General features: G+C 36.1%; 1 protein-coding gene across 1 annotated transcript; it reads right to left on the bottom strand.

Moving 5' to 3' along the window:
* Positions 1-501: 501 nt before the first annotated feature.
* Positions 502-25,827, bottom strand: LOC131787197 (AF4/FMR2 family member 4). Its single transcript, XM_059104287.2, is given in 24 exon segments — positions 502-3,723; positions 4,539-4,587; positions 4,955-5,226; positions 5,718-5,767; positions 6,700-6,720; positions 7,224-7,296; positions 7,641-7,718; positions 8,124-8,188; positions 8,317-8,391; positions 8,471-8,534; positions 9,003-9,311; positions 9,508-10,709; positions 11,270-11,441; positions 12,003-12,043; positions 12,400-12,488; positions 13,010-13,142; positions 14,994-15,047; positions 17,197-17,221; positions 18,292-18,580; positions 18,583-19,015; positions 19,325-19,366; positions 19,988-20,026; positions 21,357-21,426; positions 25,474-25,827. Coding segments are annotated over 24 exon segments (3,810 nt in total). The 5' UTR covers positions 25,536-25,827; the 3' UTR covers positions 502-3,620.
* Between the last annotated feature and the right edge of the window lie 830 nt (positions 25,828-26,657).

A 26,657-nucleotide genomic window follows, 5' to 3' on the forward strand; every position in this document is an offset into this window, starting at 1 on the left:
ATGATAGACGCTGGCATGCGTAGTTAAGCCTCTCCCGGATCATCCACTTTTAAAAACGACCAAAGAGACGAAGACAGCCACGTATGACGATGTAGGCAGGCGCAAGGGGGAGGGAGGGGGGAATGTAAGAGAACGTAACATCGTGGGAGGGGGACAGGGATTAACCTTTGAGACCTCCGTAGATTAGGGAGAATTATTTCCCTTCGAAGAGTGAACCTATGCCCCCCGATTCCCTTCAGCGTCGGAATGTCCACGGAAGGGGGCGAGAAAGGCATAGACGGTTCACCTGGGCAATTAACATGCGAATTAAAGCTTCGAAGGAGCAGTTTAAACTTTACCCCCAAGAGTGACGAGCATGTAATTTCTCGTTACTGTATCACTAGTAGAAGAAACTCTTAATTGTTTACCAAACTCTCCTCGCCAGTACCACAGGAAATGCAGAGTGTACAGGATAGAGAATATGCATGATGTTAAGGTGTGATGCTGTAAGACAAGATTAAACACAGTATGCCATAATTTTATTACCTCAGTTCACAGACAGACAGAAGGATGAAAGTATAACTTACAAAGATTATCTACTGTTCAAGAGAATCTACAGACATACAGTTAACTGTGGAACAACTTCACATTTGAAGAAAACAAAACTAGAACACAAACAATACTTCGTTTTGTTTTCAACCAAACACATAAAGCTTTCTTTTAGACAGTATCAAGAGGACTCCTCTTAATAACAAGATTTAAACCATTTTCCACAATTAACGGCACGTCAATTAAATTCTCCAATTGCATGAATTTTCCACTCTCGAAAAAACTTTTCGATATAGAGGAGAAGCTCGTTTGATGAGACCTTAAAATTTATGCTGTACAAAGCGGGTCCACTCCTTTTAGCTGACCAATAAATTGTGTCAAGAGTCGACACGAAAATGAAATATTGTTTGTCAGTGTGATCCAAACACTTAAACTATAATAACTTACTCCCATTTTTAGAAAAAAAAAAGTACTGAAAAGGACGATTCTTCACAGCTTTGCATGAATAATTCTTAAGGTTAAAGACTACAAAATGGGCTCAAAATGCCTAACTAGTGCCTTGACAAACAAACATTACTAAATACTTAAACGGTACGAAAATGATCTTAATATGAAATTACCGCAAAGAACAAACAAAGAGCCCCTAAAAACGCGAGAAAAACAATACGAGTAAAAATTACCGTCGTAAAAAATAGTTTCACTTCCGAAAAATACCAGAAATACTCTATTGTTTGTTTATACAATGACTTTATGATCTCTACTTATATCAAGAAAAGCTGTGAAGATAATATCCATAATGCGAAGCCCCTACTAAGCACCATCACTTACCAACCCTCCCCTCCCAACTCATAAAATAAGCCCCCTTCCAGAGTTGGCATCAATAACGTACAAAATTTTGTAATCTTAAAGTGTGACTCTTTATAAGAACTTTTAACGGTTAAATACCTTCCCAAGATTTAAATATCCTATTCAAAGAAACGTAATCCCCAAAATAAATGGAAAACATCCCGGAAAAATATTTTGAAATCAAAAAATCTTCTATGAATCCTCGTTCCAATTTCTTTCATAAATTTGTTTAGTGGTATACTAAAATAAAGACCTGTACACGATTCAATAATACTCCTACTACAAATGATATAATCTGTGATGAATTAGAGTCGAATATTAGCAGTTTCAAAATAGTACAGTTATAAACTTGATTGCGATCTGCTCTACAAGTAATCTTCACACGTGACATACATTTCCAAATACGGGCAACAGAGAGACCCAATCAGGAGGGAGCTTACAAAACTAACCTTCGTGGGCAAAATAAGAGACGCCTCCTTAACAGACGACCTTTTAAATGGTCAAGATTTAAAGGACACGTCAAAAGAACATCTGCTAAGAAATTCATTGAGCCAGCTGCAGCTTAAACATTAATCCCTATAAATTTTCTGTTAACGTGAAAACAAGGAAAAAAAAAACAACAAAAAGAGGAGGTCTGAACTGAGAATTCATAAACAACTTTTTTGTAAAGGGATTCAGAGAATATGATGGTCATTCCAGTTATTGGTGAAACATTTTACGACAACATCAACTCCATTTTATTTTAAAGCAAACTGTTCACAGTTTGCAAATCAAAACCTTTGCCTCCTTAGTATCCTAGAAAACTAACATTTAAAACAAGCTTTAAAAGCTTCAATTGTGCAGCGCAAAAGTAGTGTGTGTGTGCGTGGTTTTTTTTTGTTTTTGTTTTTAGTCTAATGGCCCTATTCTTCAAGCAGGAAAGCTAAATGCTCACTAATGAAGGTTGGCCAAGGTAGGTGAAAGAATGAAAAAAAAAAAAAAAGGTGACAGGTGACTTCATAGGGCTAATTTCTTTTCATGAAAATTGATAATGTTTGTCGGAAGAGGGGGCTTTAATTCAAGCACACCTTCAGACAGAGGAGGGTGAAAAACCCAAAAATGAGAGGATGTTTAAGATGCAGCCTTGCTCTGACCAAAGTGAATAAAAACCAGTTGTCTCATCTTTGACAACTGAGGAAACTAAGTTTTTTAGACTCCACATAAATTCTGCTGCACAAAAAATGTTTTACGAAAAACTCTTTGGAGATATTGCAAAGACCTTGGTAAAGCATAGAAAGCAAACCCTTTAACTCCCACGATCTAATTAGTAATTTTCCTTGCTATCTGCCATATACATGTAGTTCTTGTGATGTTAGTTTGGAGAATTTGGTATTGGATCATCTACTAATCCCCTCAGTGTTTTTTTTTTTTTTTTTTTTTAATTCTCAACACATGTCTGCTTGATATTGCAGTGATATTGTAAGGAGAAATTCTGTCTTGGTCACTTATGGGAGTTAAAGGGTTAATAACCCATCATCATTCAAAATCTCTTTCCACATTTGACAGAAGGGAAACTCATAAATGTGTGGCTGTGGTAAAGCTTCCAATCAGAATGTTGCTTTGACTCATAATCTTAAACTTTGCTGTAGCAAAGTTTAAAATTTCACCATTCACATTTCATACTTTTTATAATTTTGACAAGAAGTCTAAAGATTCCTGCCTTTCCAACTAGAATGGGTTGATTCTACACCACCAAGATCCTCGCAAAAACATCACATGTTTACTGAAGAACAGGAGGTTTTCTTCTGACTGACCTGCTTACTGAGATAACAATATACTCTGTTTGCTTGTTTTCTTGTTCATTTGTATTTATCAATTCCATATGAAAAAATATTGCATGTATTCTACAAAATATACCAAATTACAAGGAATAATACTCTTACTTTATTCACTTCTCTGAGAAACAACTGATGCCAAATATTCTTAATATAGTGCAGCACTATTACCATACTTCCCACTGGGTGCTATAATGTTTATCAATAATTTCTCTTGCCGACAAAACATCAACAGATTGTGTAGAGCTTGCCCAAGCATTTGATTTCTTAATATACCTCATTATTAGTAAATTAGCTACGCCTTCAAATATCTACCCTATGTTTATTGAGATGGAGCTGTACCTCGGTTCATTGCATGAGTGAGTACACTGTATGTCCAAAATTCCATGCCGTTCTGTGGTTTTAAAGATAATTTACAATGGATCTCTTCACTCAATCACCCACAGCTTTGCAATTAGAAGCCTTCTCTGATTGCAGTGATTCCTGAAGTCTCCTCAGTCCCTCTTGAATGTACCCACACAAATGGACAATAGAACTACAAAACAAAACAGTACATCAGTCATCAAATGTCAAATGCTTTTAACCCTAAGAGTGAGTGGCTCCTAATTTCTCTTTACAGTATCACCCTTGAATCAAATATAAAGATCATAAGAGTGAAGTAAATGATCATCAATTTAAGAAGCCGCTGATTGTCACACAAATTCTCCTTATCAGTACCAGTGGAAATTTATAAAGAACAGTGTGGAGAATATGAATAACAAAGAGAAAACATTGCTATAAGATAATACCCCCCAGTCCCTTCCCCTTTTGCACAAAACTTGCTTGTTAGAGCTGAAAAACTTCCCAAGACAAACTATCATTTTTAAGAGTGATGGTTTAAGTTGCAAGCGATTTAATTTTAATGAATCAGTACTGTTCCCAGCCCTTTTTCTGGGTAAATTTACTTATACTGCACAAATGGGAAGACAAAAAGGAAGCCTCAAAATTAATTAACATTTTGCTTGAACAATAATAAAAGCCTTCACTCCCAGCATAGAACAATATTCAATTGAGTATCACAAATAATTTGAAATTGCATTCATTTGTTTTGCTTTACTTCACACTGTGATTGGTCCAGAAAACTTGCACCACTCTCTCAACCAATCAGATGCAAAACTAAAACCAACCATGACTTGGTCGCCCACATTTTCCTGGGCTTCAAAGCACTTTGGTTGTTGTTTTTTTTCCTTTGAGTTCTCATTGGCTTTGAAAAGTGTTTCTAACTAGCTCTTGTGATTAGTAGTAATTTGCATTTGCTTCTACAAAACTTAATTCCAAAGCACTCTAATGAACCACTTCATGCTACAATACCTGTGAAGAGTAAGAGGTCCACAGTTGCGATCCAGATCCATAAAGAAATCTGTCAGACAAAAAAAATTTACATCAGCCAAACAAAGGGAAGGGAATAAACTTCACCCATAAATATCACCATCAATTTTCAATGTGGGGGTATGGGTTTATGCTGCAAGTGAAACTTGTCATGCACTGACTCAATCACTTCTAAGCCTCTCCGTCAAACACCATTCCTGCTTGGTGCAAATTTTGGGAAGAAATCAAGCCCATGATACAGAAGAACAGGTGAAAAGCTTGATGAGGGAATTGAAGACTATTATTTCAGAGTAAATAAAGCCTGATGCACCTCTTTTTGTTCAAATAATCACTGGTTAGCCTTTACCTAATTTTTTTTCAAGTTAAGAAAAGAATGGCACTGATTTTTGTCATTTCACCTCTAAATTCAAGCACAAGAGGTTGAGCTTGGTCCCACAAATCTTGACTGTAAACCAAGTTGTTGACCACAAGAATTTGCTGCTGTGTCAAGGAGTGAATCTTCTGTGGCATGCACACGTTGACAGGCGATGTCATTGCATTAGACCCAGTGGAGGGTTTACCATTTCGAGAAGGTGTGGTCATTGTTTCGTTGCTGCCACTGCTTCCTACACTGCCAACACTTCCAGATGGAGATGGTGTGGGTGACATGGGTGATGGGGTGCCAGTTGTCCTACAGAAATAACCACAGAATGCTCCAATAAAAATCAACCAAACACAACGAAACAAACGCGCAAAACAAAAAGCCACTCCCCCCCCCCCAAAAAAAAAGGCAAATCCAACAACACAAAACTTCAATCTGACCAAGAGCTCACACTTAGTATTTCAGCTTTAGAAAATATTTGCGATAGCCGATTTACATTTATCAACCTTGTTTATTACACTAGATTATCATATAAAACAATTTTTTTTTTTTAACAAAGAAGTTGTAATAATACAAAGAGGACGGAAAAAAAGAAAATGAATGAACATCCAACCAGTTTCAAGTACAACAAAAAAAGACATTGAAATTAAAACTGGTTTCCCTTTGACTATTAGTTGCTGTATCTAAGGAATACACATCAACTCTAATTATCTCAGAGTGAAATAAATTAAGACTCAAGCAGAATTTACTTCAACACTTCAGTGAATTTTTACAGTATTTGCAGCAGAAGGGTAGCTTACTTTGTGTTTGATGTATAAGGTGAGGGAGCTTGAGTGCTTTTCGGAGGACCCTGTTCAAAAAGCCAACACAAAAAATTTTAGTTTAAGAAGATAATACTCCTTTGAAACAAAAAGAGCAATGGCAGCTTGTAGAGGGATCAATATCACACTACACACTATTAACCCTTTAACTCCCAAGATCTCATTAGTAATTCTCCTTACTGTCTCCTATACAGTTCTTGTGATGTTAGTTTGGAGAATTTGGAATTGGATCAACAAATAATCCCCTAATTGGTGTTTTTCTTTATTCTCATTACTTGTCTGCTTGATATTGTATTGATAGTGTGAGGAGAAATTCTTTCTTGGTCACTAGAGGGACTTAAAAGGGTTAAAGTACAAGTATAAAGGACAGCTCTAAGAGAACTCAAGTGCAACTGGCAACAACGTTTGTCTCTGAGCAATTTAGATGTCTTTATTCTTAACCCTTTCATTCCCAAGATCCACATGTTATATTCTCCCCACATTCAGCCACAAATGTCCTAAAATTTAGCACTGAGAAATTAGCACTCAACCAAACAATTCTCTGAGGTGATGTCTTTCTTCACCTCAACTTTCTGGATGCCAATGCAATGCAATGCAATTGTGTGGAGAAATAACTTACTGTGGGTCACTCCTGGGAGTGAAAGGGTCAAGAAACCTTTTTTGAGCCTGGCAAACAAAATTTCCAAGACCAGAGCCTTCTTCAAGCATTCAGTTCAGCACATTGGGCTCAAAATCTGGCAGTCCTCTGTTCCATAACTACTCTGACTTCTGGCTGAATTAGTTTCTGGGAGGTTCTTAATTTAATTGCTCTAATACTGTATTTTATATTATCTTAAATATCTAATAGGATTGTTTGCTACTAATAAATTGAGTTAAGCATATATTGCTCTAACCACAGCACACAAGACTGGTTCAACTTAAAATATGTGGTAATGAAGCTTGAACTGATTCTATCACTTACCCTAAAATGTTCAGTGACCATCTGTAAAGTGATAAAACAAAGTTTTTTTATTAGACACAAGTCAGTAACATTGCCCTGAAACAGTTACTCCCACTAACATCGAACAGGTTCAAGTCTATCCTAGAGCTTAGTGCCCCATCCAGCCACAACTTATCCCAGGTTCTATAGCATAATGCAATTAGGAGTAATGCCACTTCCCCCCCTGGATGGGATGCCATTCCATCGCAACATTACCGCCCAGCATTCCATCAGGCTTCCCTGACAATTCCCCATTACCCATTTCTACTCCTGGATGGAGGAGGTCAAGGTGAAAGTAAAGTGTTTTGCCTAAGAACATAACAAAATGACCCAGCCTGGTCTTGAACCCAGACCTCTCAACCCAGAGTCCAGCACACAAACTATTGGGCTGACACATCTCTGACTGTTCTGACTAAGAGTAAAAGAAAAATCTTCGAAATTTAAAAAGGAAGAAGAACAGAATATGTAACAGGTACAACATGCAGAAGATGAATATCCTTCATTACCTTAACATTTTTCATAACACCATCCTTTCTTAATTTGTAGAGCCTCATGTACAAAAGGGATTGAATTCTCATGCTAAATCAGAGATAGAAATAAAACACTAATTTATACCAGCTATAAACATAACCATTGTGTGACTCTGATAATGACTTTGCTCAGGTTGGCGAAAAACAACAGTCACCACTACTGACAACAATCCTTCTCAGGACTACACTCACCCAGACAATCAGACTGTAATATCACATGTTACCCCCATGTTCAAACCATTTACTGCATATCCATTGTAACATAAACATTTAGAAGGATGATACACTGCCACTTCCATAATCAACAAAGTTTAAAGAATTTCTTCAAAGTCACAACAAGGCAAAGATAACTTAAAATCTAACTGATTGAGATCAAATAGTTTAAGGCCTTACCATAAAACAGAAAGTCTTTTATCAGGAACCCTGTCTGATCTGTGAGTGTATCGGTTGACAAAGTTACGCATTGTGTATCTGAAAAAGCGAAAAAATTTCTCCTGAATAGAGTTTTAATGACATAACTTATGGGAATCAAACCCTCTTTGAGCATTTTCCATTCAGTATTGACAGCCTTTAACAACCAAGATGTAATTATCCTCCCTTCTAGCCACCACAAATTCCCTTGTAAATTAGTTACAAGAACTTGGTGTTAGATCAAGACAACTTCTACCTGATAAGTTTTAAAATTCTCATTACCTGTTTGCTGGATAAAGTATGGTTATTACAAGGAGAGGTTACATGTTGATCACCTCTGGGAGTTATAAAGGGTTAACTCATCTTAACCCTCAACCCCTAAGAGTGACTAACATATAATCTCTCCCTAAAATGTCACCCCACATTTTAACATAAAGATCCTTGTGAAATGTAGTATCTAGTTACCTGAGAAGATCCAGCGTCTCAGAGTACATTTGAAATGCTGAACGTGATTCTGACTCTTCATTTTGCTGTGATAATCAAGAAAATATCAAACTTGAATTAGCTAGTGCAGGAAGACAGACAAATTGAAACACTGACTGAGGCATTCAATGGTGAAAAAATGTCAAAATATATATTAAGTTTAAATGAAACAAACCTCAATAGCTTTTCCGCATCTTGCAAAGTTTAAGACAGCTTCAACATACAAGTAGGCTTTAGCATCCTTGTCAGTCTACAAAACAATGTAAGTTAACATCAGCACATTTTTAAAGCTTCATCAAAAATGTCTCAAACTTTTTTTTTAAACTTACAGAGGAATCAGCTTTGTGTTTGAGTCTCTTGGCTTCCCCAAGGTAGTGGTCTGGCCCGTAGGGTCTGAAAAAGTGATGAATAATCTTTGGTACTGTTGTAACCTCATCAGGACTCATTAGGATTCACCAAGAAACAGAAAACATTCTTGTGACTCCAAACATTTTCATTTAAACAATGTCCAAACATTTACTGGTAATGAAATGACTTTTTCCCTCATATTATCGTAAACACTTCTTTGAAAGATCTTAATCCTTTCTCGCTCAAAATCTCACTGTTGTTTGTCCTTACAGTCTGCCATGCCATATAATTCTTTTGATCTTACATGTAGCTCCAAGAATTTGGTGTTGGGACAACTAAAGATCATATAATTGACATTTTTCCTTAATCTCCTCACCTGTCTGCTCAATATTGTACTGATGTTGTAAGGAGAAATTCTGACTTGGTCACTAATTGGAGTTTAAGGTTTACTCTTATGTGCTACTTGCTGTAACTGTTAGGCAACTGGTTAAAAGAGATGAACCTAAAACTTACACTCTGGGTTCTGGATCATAAAATCTTGTAATGTCTGCTTCTCTCTTCTTCTCAACATCACTGGTTTTGTTGCACAAGCATGTGTGAGGAATTACACCATTACCCACTACATCCATTCCATTTTCATTGACAGGGCCATTCTGAAAACTGGATAAAGAATTGTGATCTATGCTGTTCTCAATGTCTTGTCTCTGACGCTTAATACGATGAGAATCCTTTTCCTGGCTTGGACTTCGCTTCCGCATGCCATCCTTTGAAGGGCGAGAGTTGTTACTGCTTGAAGTCAGTGATTGCTCATGAGGCTTTGTTCTGCAGGTTCAAAACATTCACTTTTACATCAGGTGAAAACTGCTTTTTAAATGAAAGCCATATCCTTCATCTTTTTTTATCTTTCAACCAAAACAATGTAACAAAAACATTGAAAGATGTGGTATTGTAGAAATTATTTCCCAACCAAATCACACAAACCCTGCACTGCTTTAAACGGTCATCAAATTCCTCTTACCTATTAGAATCCACATCACTTTTACTTTTTACTTTCTTGGAAATGTCCTGTTCTATTGACTTTGCTTCTGATAATTTCCGCTTACGAATCTTCACTTCTGGGGAACTTATGCCATCTCTGCTGCCATTGGTTTCAACCTTGGGCGGTGAGACTGAATGTTTGGGCTGATCGTTACTTGGAAGCCGTGGTATCCTTTTGAGGAGTGACAAGTCAATTTTTACTATAAGGGACTCTGGCTTGTTGACTTCATCATATGTGATTTCAACATTCTTTCCCAAAATATCCCTATTTCCATTTGTTGATATCAAACTAGATAACAGTCCATCTCCGTTCACATGTTTACTAAGGCCATTTGTTGTCACAGGTTTCTTTTTTACTCCTTTCGGATTTTCAGTCTCTTTTGATTTCGTTGTTTGTTTAGCTTCCACCTTTTTATTGTCGATTCCCGGACTAGGCTCAACGCTAACAATATCCACAAAAACATCTTCTTCATCAACCTCACTGGTCTCCTTCACAGGCTCGTTGCTAACAACAGTTTTACTAACACCTTTGGTTTCTGATTTCTTTTTGGATGATTTTTTGGTGACCATTCCATTTGGTGTTTTTGTTGTCTTTGTAGCCTTTTTAACAACATCGTCAGTACCAGGATTGCTAACTTTGAGATCAGTAGAATTCTTTAAAGAGTCTGTTTGTTTGGACTTTGTGGGTTTCTTTGGGGAATTTTTGGTGAGAACTTTCTCCTGGCTTGTGTTCAGCTTGGACTCCACATTTGAAGATCTCCTTTTCACCTTCTTGTCATCCTTAGGTTGTTGTGTCTTCACATTTGTGACATTATTCTCAACAGGGACAGTACTTACAGGCTCAGCAGAGTCTACACTCAAGTCTGTTGGAAGTGGAAGATCAAGCTTGGCTGTTAATGACTCAATGTCCACTCCACGGTTTAGGTCTGGGCTGAGGTCAGGAAGGCCTTCAGCAAATGGTAAAAAGCTCTCCTCAGATACAGGAGCCACAGGGCTTTTTGCAACATGAGAGTTAAGACAGCTCTTATTTGCAGCAGGAGCAACTTGGTTTCCGCGAACACCGTCTCCCCCAACTGTGTTTGCAGCTGATGGACTTGGTTTTGTCTTTGTGGTTTGCGATGGTGATGATTGATTGAGTGCATTGGCAAAGTGGTTTAGACCCCAGTTTCGTCCACTTGTATGCTGAAAAGAAACAAACTTAATTGTTTAGGACAGTTAGTGAAAAAAAGATAATCAACTTCACCATTCCCAATGTGGAGTTCAAGCCACATTGGAAGGTGAAGGAGGCCACTACTTTAGCCCAATAGGCATTTTTCCTTTAGAAAAAATATTTGATCTAGCAATTGTGATGTGTAACAACAACAACAACAACAACAACAACAGTAAACCACCACATTTTAACACTTTGACTCCCAAGATTTGATTTTTAATTCTCTGCTCTATCTGTAACACATTTTCTTGTGCATAAGTTACAAAAATTTGGTGTTAGATCAAGATGACAACTTCCAGCTGATAAGTTTAAGTATTCTTATCACCTGTTTGCTGGATAGCAAAAAGAAATCATTGAGAGAAGTCACAAGTTTATCACTTCTGAGAATTTAAGGGTTAACAGCGTGTATCACTTCTGGGAATTTAAGGGTTAACAGTGTGTTTTTCTGTATACTTTTTCCTATTATGAGCCTCTAGATGATTATATGCTTTTAAACAATTTGGTACAGGCTGTAGTGTTCTCCTTAGCTTACCTTTGGAGAGGATGATGGTTCATGAACAGGAGATTTCCCTGATTTGTCTTTGTCTTTAGTATTGTTGTTAGAGTCAGAATCACTATCACTATCACTATCACTGCTGTCTGAGTCGCTGTCCTCACTACTACTTCCACTAGATGATGTTGAATGGGAACGATGACGAGTAGTCCTATTAAGAGCATTGCAACATAAGTGGATGAAAGTGAACACACACCTCATACAAAACAAAAAGTTTCAATGTTGCTGTGGGTCTGTACAGTAACAGATCACACGGGACCTCAAAACGTGGCAGGACCTTTTTGGTTCTTACCACATTTTCACATCATCTGGGATCATTTACTGAACATTAGCATGGCATTATGGGATCTACTTGTTGACAGACACAGGATCCTGATATAACCAGATAAGACAGGCTTATTCCTGTAGAGAACAGATGTTTTCCTTTGTTTCATTCCCACAACATTACAGTTAGCCACATTTCTTAACCCTTTCCACCCTAACATCAGTGTGCAATTATTCTCCCTACTGTTCTTTATAAGTTTCCTAAGGCGCTGACAAGGAGAATGTGTTTCACAATCAAAAGCTTCTCAAGTTGGTGATCATTTCTTGTATTCTTGTGACCTTAGTGTTTGAATCAGGGGTGATATTATTAGGAGAAATTAGATGTTGGTCACTCTTAACAATCAAAGGGTTAAACTTCAGCATGTCTATCAAAAAATGCAGTACTCACTTGTCATCCTTGGAGGGTGACGTACTTGTAACTGGGTGTTCCTGTGGGAGAAACCAGCACAACAATAATTAACATAATTTCATACAGATGAGTTTAAGATTTATTGCTGAATAAAGATTATTTTCAACCCTTGTGATTAACTGCATATGGCCCAGATTGTCCTTAAACACTTCCAGTCCCAAGATGTCACTAGTAATTCTCCTTACTGTCTGCTGTACAATTCTTAGGGTGTTAGTTCAGAGAATTTGATTTTAGATCTAATAATTCCCTTGTGCTTATCCTTTTTTACTCTCATCACCCGATTTTGTGTTAATGTTGTGGGGGGGAATTCTTTCTTTGTCACACAAGGAAGTTGCACAGTTGACAAAAGATAACAACAGGAAACACAAAAACTTACATGTTCATCATCACTGTCATCAGTCAGGACTAGATCATCATCCAACAAAACGACATCATTCCCACTTTCTTTCTTGCCTTCAATGCTTTCTATTTAACGCAATGTAAAAGGAAAAAGTCACAGGCATAAAAGTTGTGCTAAAGAGGTTCATATTGTAGCAGAGACCACCTCAGTAAAAAAAAAAAAAAAAAAAAGGCACATTCACCTAGCTGTCTTTCAACGAGGTTAATGCCTTACCAAAATCACAACTTTTCCATGAGCTCTTTTGCAATCATTTCCCAATTTGTCAACAAACAAGAAGTTTGGATCAAAATGATGCAAAAATGATCATACACTTCAGGAAATAACATTTCTCACACAGAAAACAATGCTGAATTATTATTGCCAACAGAGCTCGCAAGATTTGTCAGGTCAATTTTTCCGACTGTAATTTTTTTTCTGTTTTGGCCTTTAATAGTACTAACTCAGCAAACAATCAATCTACAGGGGAAAACTACAACTTGGTTTTTCACCTATCATCTTCAAGTTTTAAATTCTCTGAAAGCATTGGTAACTAAACTGACAGAACAGAAGTGCACACACTAAACAAATGCACCCTCAGCCCCCTTACCACTTGTGTTTCTCTTTGTTGCTAAAGCTGGAAGCACTGAATGTTCCTGAATACGATGAAAAGCAAAGATGGAGCTGCCTCCTTTGATTGGTGTGTGGATTCCTGTGAGCGGTGGAGCCACCTGCTGCATCTCCTATCAAACAAACAAACAAACAAAGATAAATGAATAAACAAACATTTTGGGTCAGAGAATGTATGATGGGATTGATATCAGTGTCAAAGCAACTGCACACCAATCCTCCCCTAAGCCAAAACAAAAAAAAGGTAGTCTACTGAAAACATGAAACAGGGTTAATGTTGAGTTGAGGAAGGGGTAAGTGTGTAGTTATATGCAATCTGGCCTCTACTTATGTCACCATGGTGAGTAGGAAAAAAATTTGCAAAAACAAACAAAAGTTGCCTGTTTGGCAAGAAGATATTTTCAAGTACTTAGTGATATTAGATCCATGGTAAGAATCAAAGAGACATTACCATTCACATACATTACAATTAAGTAAATGTTCCTTCCTTTTCTTTTCAAAAAATTGCCACTCTCTCCTCAATTGTCTCAGCATTGAGCACTGAAGGGGTTGCATAATCCTCTTAATATAAGTCAATTATTCTAATCAAAGTTTGTTTGTGGTACAATAGTACTCTACAAGCTGTCTTTTCCACTTTTTTCCCCCTTGGTTTCACCCTGGAAACTAAATCTTCTTTCAGACAAACATTTCATGATATTACTTATCAAAAATGAAAGAGTAATTTAGCAGATTTTTAAGGTTTGAATTAAGGCAGACTATGCACAATAATTATGAACACATGCAATTTTTTCTCCCATGAACAGCAACAACAGAATAAACCAAAACAGTATGAATCAAATACAGACAAGGGGATTTAAAAGTTACAAAATGGCCAGATCAACTGAATCATGGTTTCACTCACAACATTGAGGGATGGTAAATGTACAACAAATGGAGAGTGACAGTTGTAGATGTCTAAAAATTGTTACTTCAAGTAGACTGAGGGTGAAATGAAGAGTACATTTATATAAAATGACCATAAATAAAGATGAGGCATACAGCATACAGTAGATCATTTCTTCTAAAACAAACTCTGAACTTTAAACTGATGTCATCCATTTACAATCAGAAAATGGTGCAACTACACTAATCTGGTAGCTTAAGTTTAAAGTCACCACTGAAACAACCTCTGTATTATTCATTCAAGTTACCTTAATGTATATGTTTAATAAGCATTATACTTAAAATTTATGTCTATCTTTCACAACATCTGCTCCATTCTACCTATGATTCAGGATTAAAAAGTCCATTTCCCTACTATTTGAGAACATCATTCCCAATTATATGTTTCACATGAGAAAAGGAAAACACAGATATCAACAGCACGTTCATTCAACTAAACTGCCTTCAGAAATTATCATCTCTAAATGAGATCTATCATTTTCATTGTGGCAAAAGTATCAGACACAGAACTTCCATAGTGCATGTGCTATTCAATGAAGTCAAAGAGAGATTACCAACTTGTGTATGAATGCAAAGGACAGAAAATACAGTGAATTAATCTTTCTTATTAATAATTGTAACAATAATACAAAAATTTCTATAACACCCTATTCTAGAGCTCTAAGGTGCTTTACAATAAAATGTTTTAAGCAGTAACTTAGTAAATAATAGATTCAAAAAATACTAAAACAAAACTACAAATTAAAATAGCACTTAAAAAGATAAGTTTTAAGGTTGCTCTTAGAAAATGTAAGATTTAAACTACATTTTATATGCTCTGGAAGATTATTCCAAGGTTTAGGGGCACAGACCGAAAAAAGCACAATCACCATAAAATTTTAACCTCGATCTAGGTGTCACTAACGAGTTTGCGGTTGATGATCATCTCTTCTTAAATGTCTCTTCTCAAAAGATGCTCTAAAGGAGCATGTTTTGTTCCACTTACAATGTAAGGTAAAGTAAGACAAAACAAAACATATTACCTCAATAATCTTCTCCACGTTGGTTGGCTGATCACTCATGGAAAGATTTTCTTGCTGTTGGGTAAAAGGAAGAAAATATTCACCCAAACCATTAAATAAATCGAGTTGAAAGATCAGATCATAAAGCAACACCAACTGTTGAGACAAAGAAAGGGGTCTTGACTACAAACATAACACCTAAATTCTGTGAAAATGAAAAAAAAAAGAAATTTAGTGGGCACAAAATTCCTCATTAAAATCAGGGAGGAAGACATAAATGAAAAGGAAGTAAATTTGACAGAATTTAAACAGTATCTAGATCACAGAGCCACTGTTATCTGCCTTACAACAGCTGATTTTTAAGTGTTTGTAGACTACCATAAAAGAGCAAAGGTTTTTAAAGGATATCTCAACAGACAATGAATCCTAAAATCATTTCCTAGATAACAGAAAAATACAAAATCCAAGGGGAAAATGAAAATGATAAAAAGAGAAATTACCAGAGACTATTTCAAAAAAAGGAGGAAGGAAAGAACTTTTTGCATTCAGGGCTACAATGTTCACCTGCAGCCCTTTCAATAAATGACGCCTGAATCACTATTGCTTCAGATCATTGTGTCAACAAAATTCTAATTCCATCTAGAGAATCTCCCTTTCGTCTAATAGAAATTGCCTGTCATGAATGTATCCTGAAGGCACCAGATATAATTAATAAAAGCATTTTAGGTTTTCAGTTTCAGTTTTTAATATGCCAGGAGTCCTATTAAATGAAAGCTGTGTGCAAACTTTGTATTGATTGACCAAAATAAAACCTTCAAGCATTTGTTTGAAATGTGTTTCTTTCGCACATTAAACTTTTGAAAAATACACTTATGCCGCTGCTCAACAGTTTTTAATCAATACCTAGACTTTCTGACTCTTCAATAAGAAATTACCTTCTGCATTATTAATTTAAAACTTTATTACTGGCTTAAGTTTGAAAAAGACAGATCTAATAAAAGGCTACAAGACATATGCATTCAAAAGAAACAAACAGAAATGATACAACTGAGTGACTCTATCTGTGCAATTGTGCCTTGAAATTATTTGGATGCACTAAGAAGAAGAAGAGGGTGTGGCCAAGCTAAAATCAACAAACCATCAAATTTATGATCAAGAAAACCCATTAGAGGCCAGAGTAAAAACAGCAGTCTTCTTCTAAAATGATGGTTTGATATTTTTCTGACAAAGATATTTTCCTGATAGTCAAAGGAAGCTAAAATCACAACACAACCACAGGAAAAATAAAAAACCTGGCACACATTATTTTCATTTAGACTAAAAGGATTTTTTTTTTTTGTTTAGTTGAAACAGCCTTCGTTTGTCATCCAGTGTAGTAAAGTAGATTCTAAAATCAGCAAATGTTATATTTAGACATCCGTTATGCAAATCACCACACTCACCCAAGTCAACATCAGACATTTTTGTCTAAAAATTTGCAGAATTACTAACACAATTTATCACAATTAAATGGCTCTGATAGTAGAACTACTACAAAAAGGGAAACAAATGGAATTTGAAATGGAACAACAAACATCTGTTATAAGAGGAGATGAAGCTAACATATCACACGAAGCCAAAACAAAATTTTTTCCCCATTAGAATCTAGAGTGTTTTATTGCATAAATATAGGCATATTTCCCTCAATCCACAACAGTTTGTTAGCATTACTGTTCCAAATGTAACACTGACAAAATAAAAAGGACAAGCTTTAACTCTGAAGAGGAAATTTAAACGAAACAGTAGTGCACTGTATCAGACCCCTCTTTCAGTTTCATTTGGAACTCTTGAGTGGGAGGAATGAAACTGGTAATTCAACCAACAATAATACCACCTACAGAAGATAAACAATGGTTCTAAGACTTCCTCAAGCAAAAATAACAGTTTGTGTTCATGCACACCACTGTAGGTTTTTTTGCGTTGTGAAATTAAAAAAAAAAAAAAAAAAAAAAGGCAAAACACAAGCCACAGTTGTATCAGACACTTCATGTAATTTTTAGACTGTTTGCCAACCTTATCCTTCAAAGTTGATCAAGCTGGCATTAAAGGTTACAGGTCATGAAATAAGTACTCATTTACTGACATTTTGGCAAAATTATGGCATTAAATTTGAAATTGTGGCAGGAGATCTTGGGGAAGTTATCTCAAGGACTGACAAGGTTAAATACAAAATAAACAATCATACCTTGACTGAAGACACAGGTAGATTCCTAAGGGGAAAAAAAAGAAGCCAGAGGCAATCAGGAAAAATAACCTAAACAAAAATGGGCAAAGGGAAGCAATGCTTTTCCCTACCTCCTGTTGACTAATTATTACACAAAACATGTGCAGGTGGGCTGAGAATTTTAAAAAACATCAACACAGGGAAAACTGTTCATACTTAACATAAAGAACCACACATATTTTTCTATGTTCACCATTTAACTCTAAGAAGTGATTAACATGCAACTTCTTCCTAAACTATCCAAACATTATCCTGTAAATAGGTAACGAGAATACTCAAATTTCTCAGATAAAAGTTATTATCTCAATCTAACATCAAATTCTCATATTAACTTATTTCAAGGAAATGTGTAGTGGCAAAGGTGGAGACTTAACAATCAGATCTTGGGCATTAAAGGGTTAAGGAAAAACAAAAACTTTTAACCCTTGGTCTGACTGATTAATAATGATAATAGAAGTGAGTGGAGTCCACTTTGGTCTTTAATCATACGAGTGATTAACAAAATCAGATGTCTGCAAAGCAGGAGTCTGATTTATCAGTTACAAGTATGATTACAGACAGAATTGGACAATGTGAAGTTTTGTTATAATTAGGACAAACAATTAGGACAAACATTTAGGACAAACATCTTCAGAAAAATATCTTCAGACAAACATCTCCTGACAAACATCTCTAGACAAACATCTCTGGACAAACATCTCCAGAAGAGACTGTCTAAAATAGTTATTCCTCTATTTTGGAAATTTCCCAGCTTTTTTTAGGATCATTAGTTGTTGCTATGGTTATTGTGCTCAATTCAGTGATTGGTGGATTTGGCTGAGTGAACTTAGTATTACACTGTCAGATTACAACTGTACAGAATGATAAGAGAAAAATAAAGCACCCCTGAATCAAATGTTAAGGTCATGAGAATAAAGGAAATGATTACCCTCTGAATTGTTAAACAAATTCTCCTTGCCAGCACATGAGGAAATGTATAGAGAACAGTATGGAGAATATGCAAACTGATGCTAGGTTGTAAAGGGTTAATAATCTTGAGGCTTGCTGCCCTCTTACCTATCAGGCATGGAGAGTTTGATTTTTGGAGGTTTTCCCTTTAAGGCTGCACTTGACTTTTGGCTGTGACTTTTGTGGTGATCACTGTTCAGGTCCTCGGCAAGACTTTTCTCATCCTTTATCCCTTTAACTTTGCTGACCAATTTATCCTTTTCTTTTTCAAAGTTTTGCTGAGATTTAATGTTGCCATTAACAACTGGCTTTATCTCAGTCCTTTTCATCTCAGCTGATTTTGTTGGTGTACTGTCTTTGTGAGTTGGTGATTTTAACTGAGATAAACTCTTTTTGATTCAGCTGTTTTAATAGCCGTGGCTTCCTTTACAGGTGTTAAAGTCTTCTTTGAACTATTTTGTTTCGATACAGCTGCTTCCTTAGGAGTTGGAGACTTTACATTTGAAGGAACTTTCCTTGTATCAGCTGTTTTAGGGGCGATAGCTTCATTACTACGAGTCGGAGATTTGGAAAGTGTTAGAGTTGAGTTCTTGGTGGGAGCAATCGTGTTATTAGACTTTACAAGAGGAGATTTAGTGGCCAAGTGTCCAGTGCCATTTATGACTCCATTGAGTTTGTGGTTCTTGGGAGACAATTTTGCATCTTTGCCTTTATGGCGATCAAAAACAAACTTCTGCCCTTCAACAGGTGTTGGTGGAAGTCTTGGAATTCCAATCAAATGATTGTGATGTTGAAGAACAGGTGCAATGGTGTCATAAGTTCCAAGTGTGGCCTGTTGGTAAAAAAAAATAATAACATACACCCTTTAAACTCCCAAAAGTGATTAACCTGTGAATTCTCCCAAATATTACCTTACAAAATTCAGTAAACTGGTAATTGGAATACTCAGACTTATCAGGCAGAAGTTGTTATCTTGATCTACCATCAAATTCTTGTACCTCATTTAAAATGAAACACGTGTTGCAGCTCAAGGAGAGAATTAACAATCAGATCTTGGGAGAAGGAGTTAACCATACACATCATCACAAATATCACTAAACAAACACTCAGCTTGAAAATAAAATGTAAAAATTTTTGTTACCTGGATTTTTTGCTGAAGGGCGTCCTGACCTGATGGCTGAACCTTCAAATAAATGAATTATACTTTCTTAGTTCCAAAAAGAGGTATACGATTAAGAGCAATCAAGCACCTTTGAACCAAACTTCTAAAATGACATTTTCTTTCCACAAACTTTGCAACCACAGAAGGATCAAAAGTATATGAAAACAACAAGCGAGACAAAATACATTTTCCCCTAAAACACCACTCAGGCAAAAAACAGAGTTCAATTTACATAGCTTGAAGGAAATGAAGTGATGTTGGTTATCTACATCATGTACCCTCACATGATCATGAGCAAAATTTTTCAATATCTGTTCTGGTTATAGTTCAGATTTAGGGACATGGGAAAATCTATTTTATCCTATAAATAACAGTATGATTTCTGTTACAAATTATACAAGTTTTGCTGCAGTTGGCTTTAGATGATTTCCTGCTGACTTCAAGAAAGGGCTCTCATATGTACAAACATACATGGAATCTGGATGGGAATTAGGAAAGTGGGAAGTGGTGTGAATCGATTTATGAACAGAGTGACTCTACACAGGCCTTTATTAACATTCAGAAAGACAAAAAATCGATCAAAACAAAACAATTCACACTACAGAACACACTCATTCATAAATTAATCACTGTTCTGCATACCTTCCTAGGTTCGGCAAATAAAGGGCGGTCACTAGTGTTCTGAAAAGGCAACATAAACACAGTGTAATAACATAATGATTGTCATGGTAAATGTTGATTATGTTACCAATAAGTAACAAGTTATCCAGGGTTATTGAAAATCTTTACAGTGCTCTTTAAAAGTGCAAAGCTGGTTACAAAATTTCTGAGAACCTTGAGGAGTCAAAACAGATTCAAAATTACTATTTCTCTAAGAAATAAAAAATTCATTTTTTTCATTCATTCATCATAATTTAAAAAGCTCCTCAGTATCTTATTGCATTATGACACAATTAAACCAACAGGAAAAAAAAATGTGCATCTTTCAACCTACATTCAGAACTAATCTCTGGTTAGCCTAGTGGAATGCATAACAAGCAAAATAATATCTTCACTATCAGCAAGGGTCTTTAGGGAGAGTGCTACCTGTATCTGTATCTTAAGCAACAATTTAATTTTACTGTAAGGAAGCAACTATCTTTCATAACTACACTATATTCCATTTTAAAACTTCCAGAAAAAAATCCCTGTCTGATCCAATTAGGAGATTACGCAAGTTGACCCTATTTAGAGCGTTACAAGCCGGATGCCTTTTGTCATTTGAAAACAAAAACAAATCATTCTAAATTTAAACTACCATGCTACCAAATTAGAATAAGAGATTCACCATATATCAAATTCAAATAAGTTCACAAAAATATTTGCTACAAAAATCACCTGTTTGCTACTTTGCTAGCAAGATATCTAGTCATAATATACAATACTTCTGTAATCAATTCCTTGAAGAAGGAAAAAAAAGAGCGAAGAGTCTAGATTCCATAGCTCATAAATTTAACCAAAATAAATTTAAACATTTGGCTAAATGAGACTATCCCTCCAGCAATTCCTATCATTTACAATGAAATCACTAAGTCTCAGTAAAGAGAGTATTTCCACAAAAATAAGACAGTATTGTCAAACGTGACCACTTGAACAAAGGAAAGAATATTCATAAGAACCACTTGCATAAAAAGAGTTTAAATCCTGCCCAGACATGAAATAATTTCCTTTGTCTCCTGACTATCCATCTTCCAAAAGTGCAACCTCGATGGATATGAAAGCTTCTGCTTTGTCAAACAGATTCTGATGTGGCTAAATCTGACTATCATGCTTACAAACTTATTGAGAAGAATCTCAAAATAACAGCTAAAGTCCATTAACCTATATACAGACTTCGCAAATATCTTTACATCGTGACCATAACTGACATATTTATACGAAGGTGCTGGACCGGTTGACTAGCACTGTTTCTAGATTGTTCCTAATAAATTTCTTCAAAATGTTTGGACACAGCAAAAAAAACCTCACTTACCGAAGCTGACCTCCGTAATTTAGCCCTTTCTCTTTGTGCCTCTTTTCTCTCCCTCTCATGAATAGCTAACCTGGGAACAGATACACAGGTTTAGTCAAATTTAGATCCATTAGTGACAGGTAACATGAAAAGAGCGTGGAATAATCTTCACTTAAAAGGAATGACAAACCCTTGAAGAACAACTGGTGTGTATTGCAGTATTTTTTTTTGGGAATAATCTCTAAAAAAATCACAACATTACAATAGGATTGGCAAAGAGTTACAAAATTTATCATAATCAGAAGTGTCAAATTTCAACTGCAATTCAAATTACTATTTTTGAGCAGATAGGTACTGTTTAAAATAAGGGCAATCAATTTGAAGGATTTCCAAAAATAATTTGTAATACTGGTGCCTCAAGTTCACTAGAAATTGCACAAGTCTTTTGAGAATCTTCAATCACACTGACACAAATACAAACTAACAAACAACTGCATCCCACTGCTTTAATGTCTTTAACCCTTTCACTCCCAAGATCTGATTGCTAATTCTCCCCTCTAGCTGCTACACATTTCATTACAACCTAGTTATGAGAATTTGTTGTTATATCAAGACAACAAACTCTACCTGATAAGTTTGTGTATTCTCATTACCTGTTTGCTGGATAAGGTATAAATATTGTGGGGAGAAGTTACATGTTAATCACTTCTGGGAGAAGACTACTTTTTAATGAAAATCCTGAGTTTAAATGGATGAATAAGTTCATTACTTTAGTTACTAGCTTACTAAATGATCCTGTATCAAACTAGTAGAATTAAGATATATCATTATGAGGAATAAAGTGATAAGAAAGTAGATACTTTTCCTGCTTTCAGAAGGGTGGTGCAACAACCAAATTCTTCAAAGATAGGTACAGCCTAGCAAGATTTCAGCTAAAAAAGTGAAGCTCAGCTCAAGGTCTAAATAAAAAATGGCTTAAACCATTGAAATTTAGCTGGACAATTCTCCCATGTTTGATGTCTCAATCTAAAGATCAGGAACACTTTAAAAGATAAGATTTTAGAAACCAACATCTTATAATCCAAAAAGGCTTCATTTTTGCACCTAGTAGATCTCCAAGCCAAAATAGTACAAAGTAAAGTATTTGTTATTTTTCAGCATAGACGGAATTCTGCACAAGATTGTGCAATAATCTGATTTCCAACAAAAGCAAATTACACCACAAACAGATAATTAAAACAGAAGATCAAAAAGCTAATTGGAATCTTGTTTAGCAGCAATTACTGTCTCTATTTTGGTGTCAAATATTCCCAATTGGTCAAGTTTTGGCCACTTTACTGGCACAATCAAAAGGCAACTTCTATTTAAAAAAAAAAAAAAAACTTCATCTAATGACAGATGAAAGACATTTAAAATATTACCTAAAGACCAATGCAAAGAGACACAATGGTTCATTCCATGAACTTATTAACATTTTGCAACAATTCAAAATATTTTTTTGATTACACTAATACTTTAGTCATAATATTATTAACAACTGCGCTAGCAACACATGGAGGAGGGCATGACAACTGGTTTTTAAGACATAAGTGCACCTCACACAATATTGTTTGACATCCTAAAAAAAAAGGCAACACAGATATTCACATGAAGACAACCAACTGTGCACAATTTCTCTACAGATAACTGATACTCTCATCAATAAATCTTGAGGATGCTACAGGCTTGAAGGAAAAATTCTGAAACAACATTATTCCTGAAGTGTGCATGTCATTTATAAATGTGTTTGGTAATATAAAGGCAATAAAACAGTTAAGGACCAACTACAGAGGACTAAACCTTACAAAGATGCTCAGAGTTGTTTTTGTAACAATGAGGACAATTCCCTTTACACAGATTTAGAAACCTTGGATGATTCCTTGTAAGGGTTTGGACAAACTATTAAGAGGTTTAAATAAAACTAAGTAAAACACAACCATACATGGTTGGGAACAGGAAAGAATAACAAATGACAGACACTTAACTACATTTTTAAGAGAAAGAAATGTACATAACAGCTTCTTTCAATCAAAAACAATTGTTTGGAAACAGATCAGAGCAAGTGGGTGTTTCCAAATAAACTTTTAACTCCTATCAAAATGTTACAGCAAACCAACGGCTATAGCAGCGGAAGAAGTGATCATCTTCTGACCTTACAAGGTGCATTTCGTTCGATAACTAACGTCCCCCGAGGCGGTGGTAAATATATTGAATAATATTACCACCTTGAAACTAGTAAAAAAAGCCAAGCGAAGCGAATATGAAGATGATAGAAGTGAATGTTTGGACAAGCTTTATAAGGCAAACTACCCGCAACACAGCGCTACTACTTGCTGGCAAATAATCAATGAAACGCAAATCATATGTGGAAAGATGCAACGCAAGTCCTGTTGTTTACTTAAAATCGGTGTTAACAAAACAAAGAGCCGTGTAAAGTTATGCCCCAACATGACATGAGCCGAATCTCTCGGTTGCCCTAACATATGATTCAGCAATAAAACTAGCATTGCCAGTGTAAGGCACGCGTCCGTCTGACCTGGAAATCCTGTATTAGAAGCCTAAACATCAAGGTCTTTCAATATATAGTACTCTTACACTGCACGATGGAACACATTTCATCTTGGCAGGTATGATACAGATGTTGATTTTCCAGTAACGCTGACTTCTGATTAAGTGCGGTTTCAGTATATTTGTCAGAAAGAAAAGATTTCCATACCCAAACTCGGGAAGTTTAGAATAATTGATTATGAATCGATTGTAGCTAGTAATAAGCCGTACATTTCCTGCCACCGCATGCAATAAATAAAGTGAACGAACCATAGCAAATGTTCACACACGTTGATCTAGGAGCCGTTTCCAAAATTTCGTACATACCTAAATATCGACAATAGATCCCAAGAACACTTTAGTGGGAAGTCTGAAGTCTTGTAACTCGAATACCACGCCATCCGTCGCCAGTCTTTTTTTTAAAGACGAATTATACAAAAAAAAAACGCCAAAAAAGCGAACCCTTTGAACAGTAGAAGAATTCTTAGAAAAGGGGATTGATCTATTTTTGACCTTTTTCTAATATAATCGAGAATATGAAGCATAAGATCACTGAAAAAAGACCTAGGATTTGCTTGGTTATATGCAGTCATCGAATAAAATGGAAAAACGATTTACAATGAGCAAAATGATCGAATGTACCTGGTTTATTTATCACGGACGTGCGAATGGACTAGAATCAATTCCTACGGCAAAATCGTTATTACCTCAATAAAGCAATAAAGAAAAGGGAACAGTCCGAAAAAAAAACATATTAAACTAGACTTGGCTTCGTGTAATGCTTAAAAAAATTATCAGGTAAACTCTTGGAAATTCATCAATAACCAGAAAATCTCCTGTCCCCCTCTATGTAACCTTGCGATATGAAATTACAGACGATGAAATGAACTCCCGAAGGAAAATGTCTCGAATTGATATTAGGCCTAAAGAATATAAATTGCTTCAAATCGCGAGCGAAAATGCCACAAACAAAAGACTTTAACCCTTTAAATCGTGAGCAATACTACGATCGGTACTCATTGTTTAGAATAGAACATATCAGTTTAACGACTTACGAGAATAATTTCCAAAGACGTGACGTTCCAAATGTCGAGAATTACGACAATGCCTTGGCATAATTCGAAACCGTAAAATGACGCCGTGATCTTGGGACAATTAAAAAACAAAAACGCGGTCGTAGATCGGCCTGTTACTCTTACTTATTGTACAAAACGTTGCGATAATTATGTGCCAGAAGAAACTTAGAAGAAGTAGTAATAAAGTACGGAAGCTTGCTCGATCCTTTTGCATAAACTCTATGGGGGCGGCAAAATGAACACGGAATGGAACTCAACCTTTGTATAGACAGATCACCAAAACTTTTATCTTTCTTCGGTCACATTGTAAAACTGAGATTTCTAAGACTACAAATGTTGTTTTCCAGACAAAATCATGATGAGGTTCTGCCACAACATCGTCAACAAACTATAGTCTTTTCGATGCGCCATCTTGATGAACATTTACTTGCTACCACATAACGAAATAAAAGCTCAAATCCCTCTGAGGAACTTACCCAGACGACATTCCCCTAGAATGAAGACCAGTGCTTCTCAGATCAGTCTCAAGTCGACTCATAACACGAAAAATCTCCGTAGAATATAGGAAAAGGCAGGAACTGTAGTGCCCAATATATTAGGAGATTTCGCCACTCTCCGAAAGAACATCAACAATTGAGTTGTCGAAAGGCGAAGATTGACCAGACGCGAAGAACCAGCACTTATGCGGTGAAGGGAAGAGGTGACTCCTCACACAATTCGAGAGGAAGTTAGCGTATTTTGAAGCCTCGCTTTTCTAACCCTACATATTCGATTCCCCACTAAACAAAAACTAACCAGTTTAGGATCCGCTAAGAATCCGGAGGTTTCGGGCAGCTGTGTGACGCACAATTTACACCCCACGTGACGCATATGGCTTTCTCATTGGTCAAGCACCTGCCATTCAACCAGCCAAAGGAGACACAACCGGAAATGGGGCTTCCCTGCTTCCCTCATTCGACGCGAAAGGTACACAGGACCGGATATCCCAAAAACTCAATTTTCGCGGATTTCGCGTGAGAGTTCGCGAGACAAAGGAAAATCACAAAACCTATTTATAACTGAGTGACTGAGCGCTTGGAGTGAAGCTTGCCAATCCGTGTTTAATGGCGCGACTCAAATCTACAATCAACATCTAATTTCGCTAATTGTGCTGACGACGACAGAAATTTATCATTGTTTGATGAATGGCTCGTTAACTTTAATTCGGGGAAAAAAAATAATCTAAACAGCAAACTTATTTGTCATGTCGTCGTCACAGCACACTTAACTCACACCCACTTGTGTAAGCATATTGGAATAACTTCCTCAGTAGTTCTCTGCGATAATGTTGTAATAAAAATTACTTTACATCAGAACAGAGACAATATTGTGGCCTAATTAATTGTTAAAATATGAATGTGATGATAACACGAGAGATTTAACTTGAAGTAGTGTAAATAATGACTTGGATATAGACTGATCTGCTACTGATGCTTATACGAAAAAAGTGTGTCGTGACTCAGTTATTATATACTAAGTACAGGATAGTAGATTTATAAAGAGTCTTAACGTAAGAAAATTGTGATGACATGAAAATTGTTATGATAAAGAATGATCGAATCAGTTTGAGTGGAAAACATTGGTTCTGTTTTAAACCAAGGTGGATCGAAGGCTCTTTTAA

The sequence above is a fragment of the Pocillopora verrucosa genome, chromosome 14 (assembly GCF_036669915.1).
Source record: "Pocillopora verrucosa isolate sample1 chromosome 14, ASM3666991v2, whole genome shotgun sequence".
NCBI lineage: Eukaryota > Metazoa > Cnidaria > Anthozoa > Scleractinia > Pocilloporidae > Pocillopora > Pocillopora verrucosa.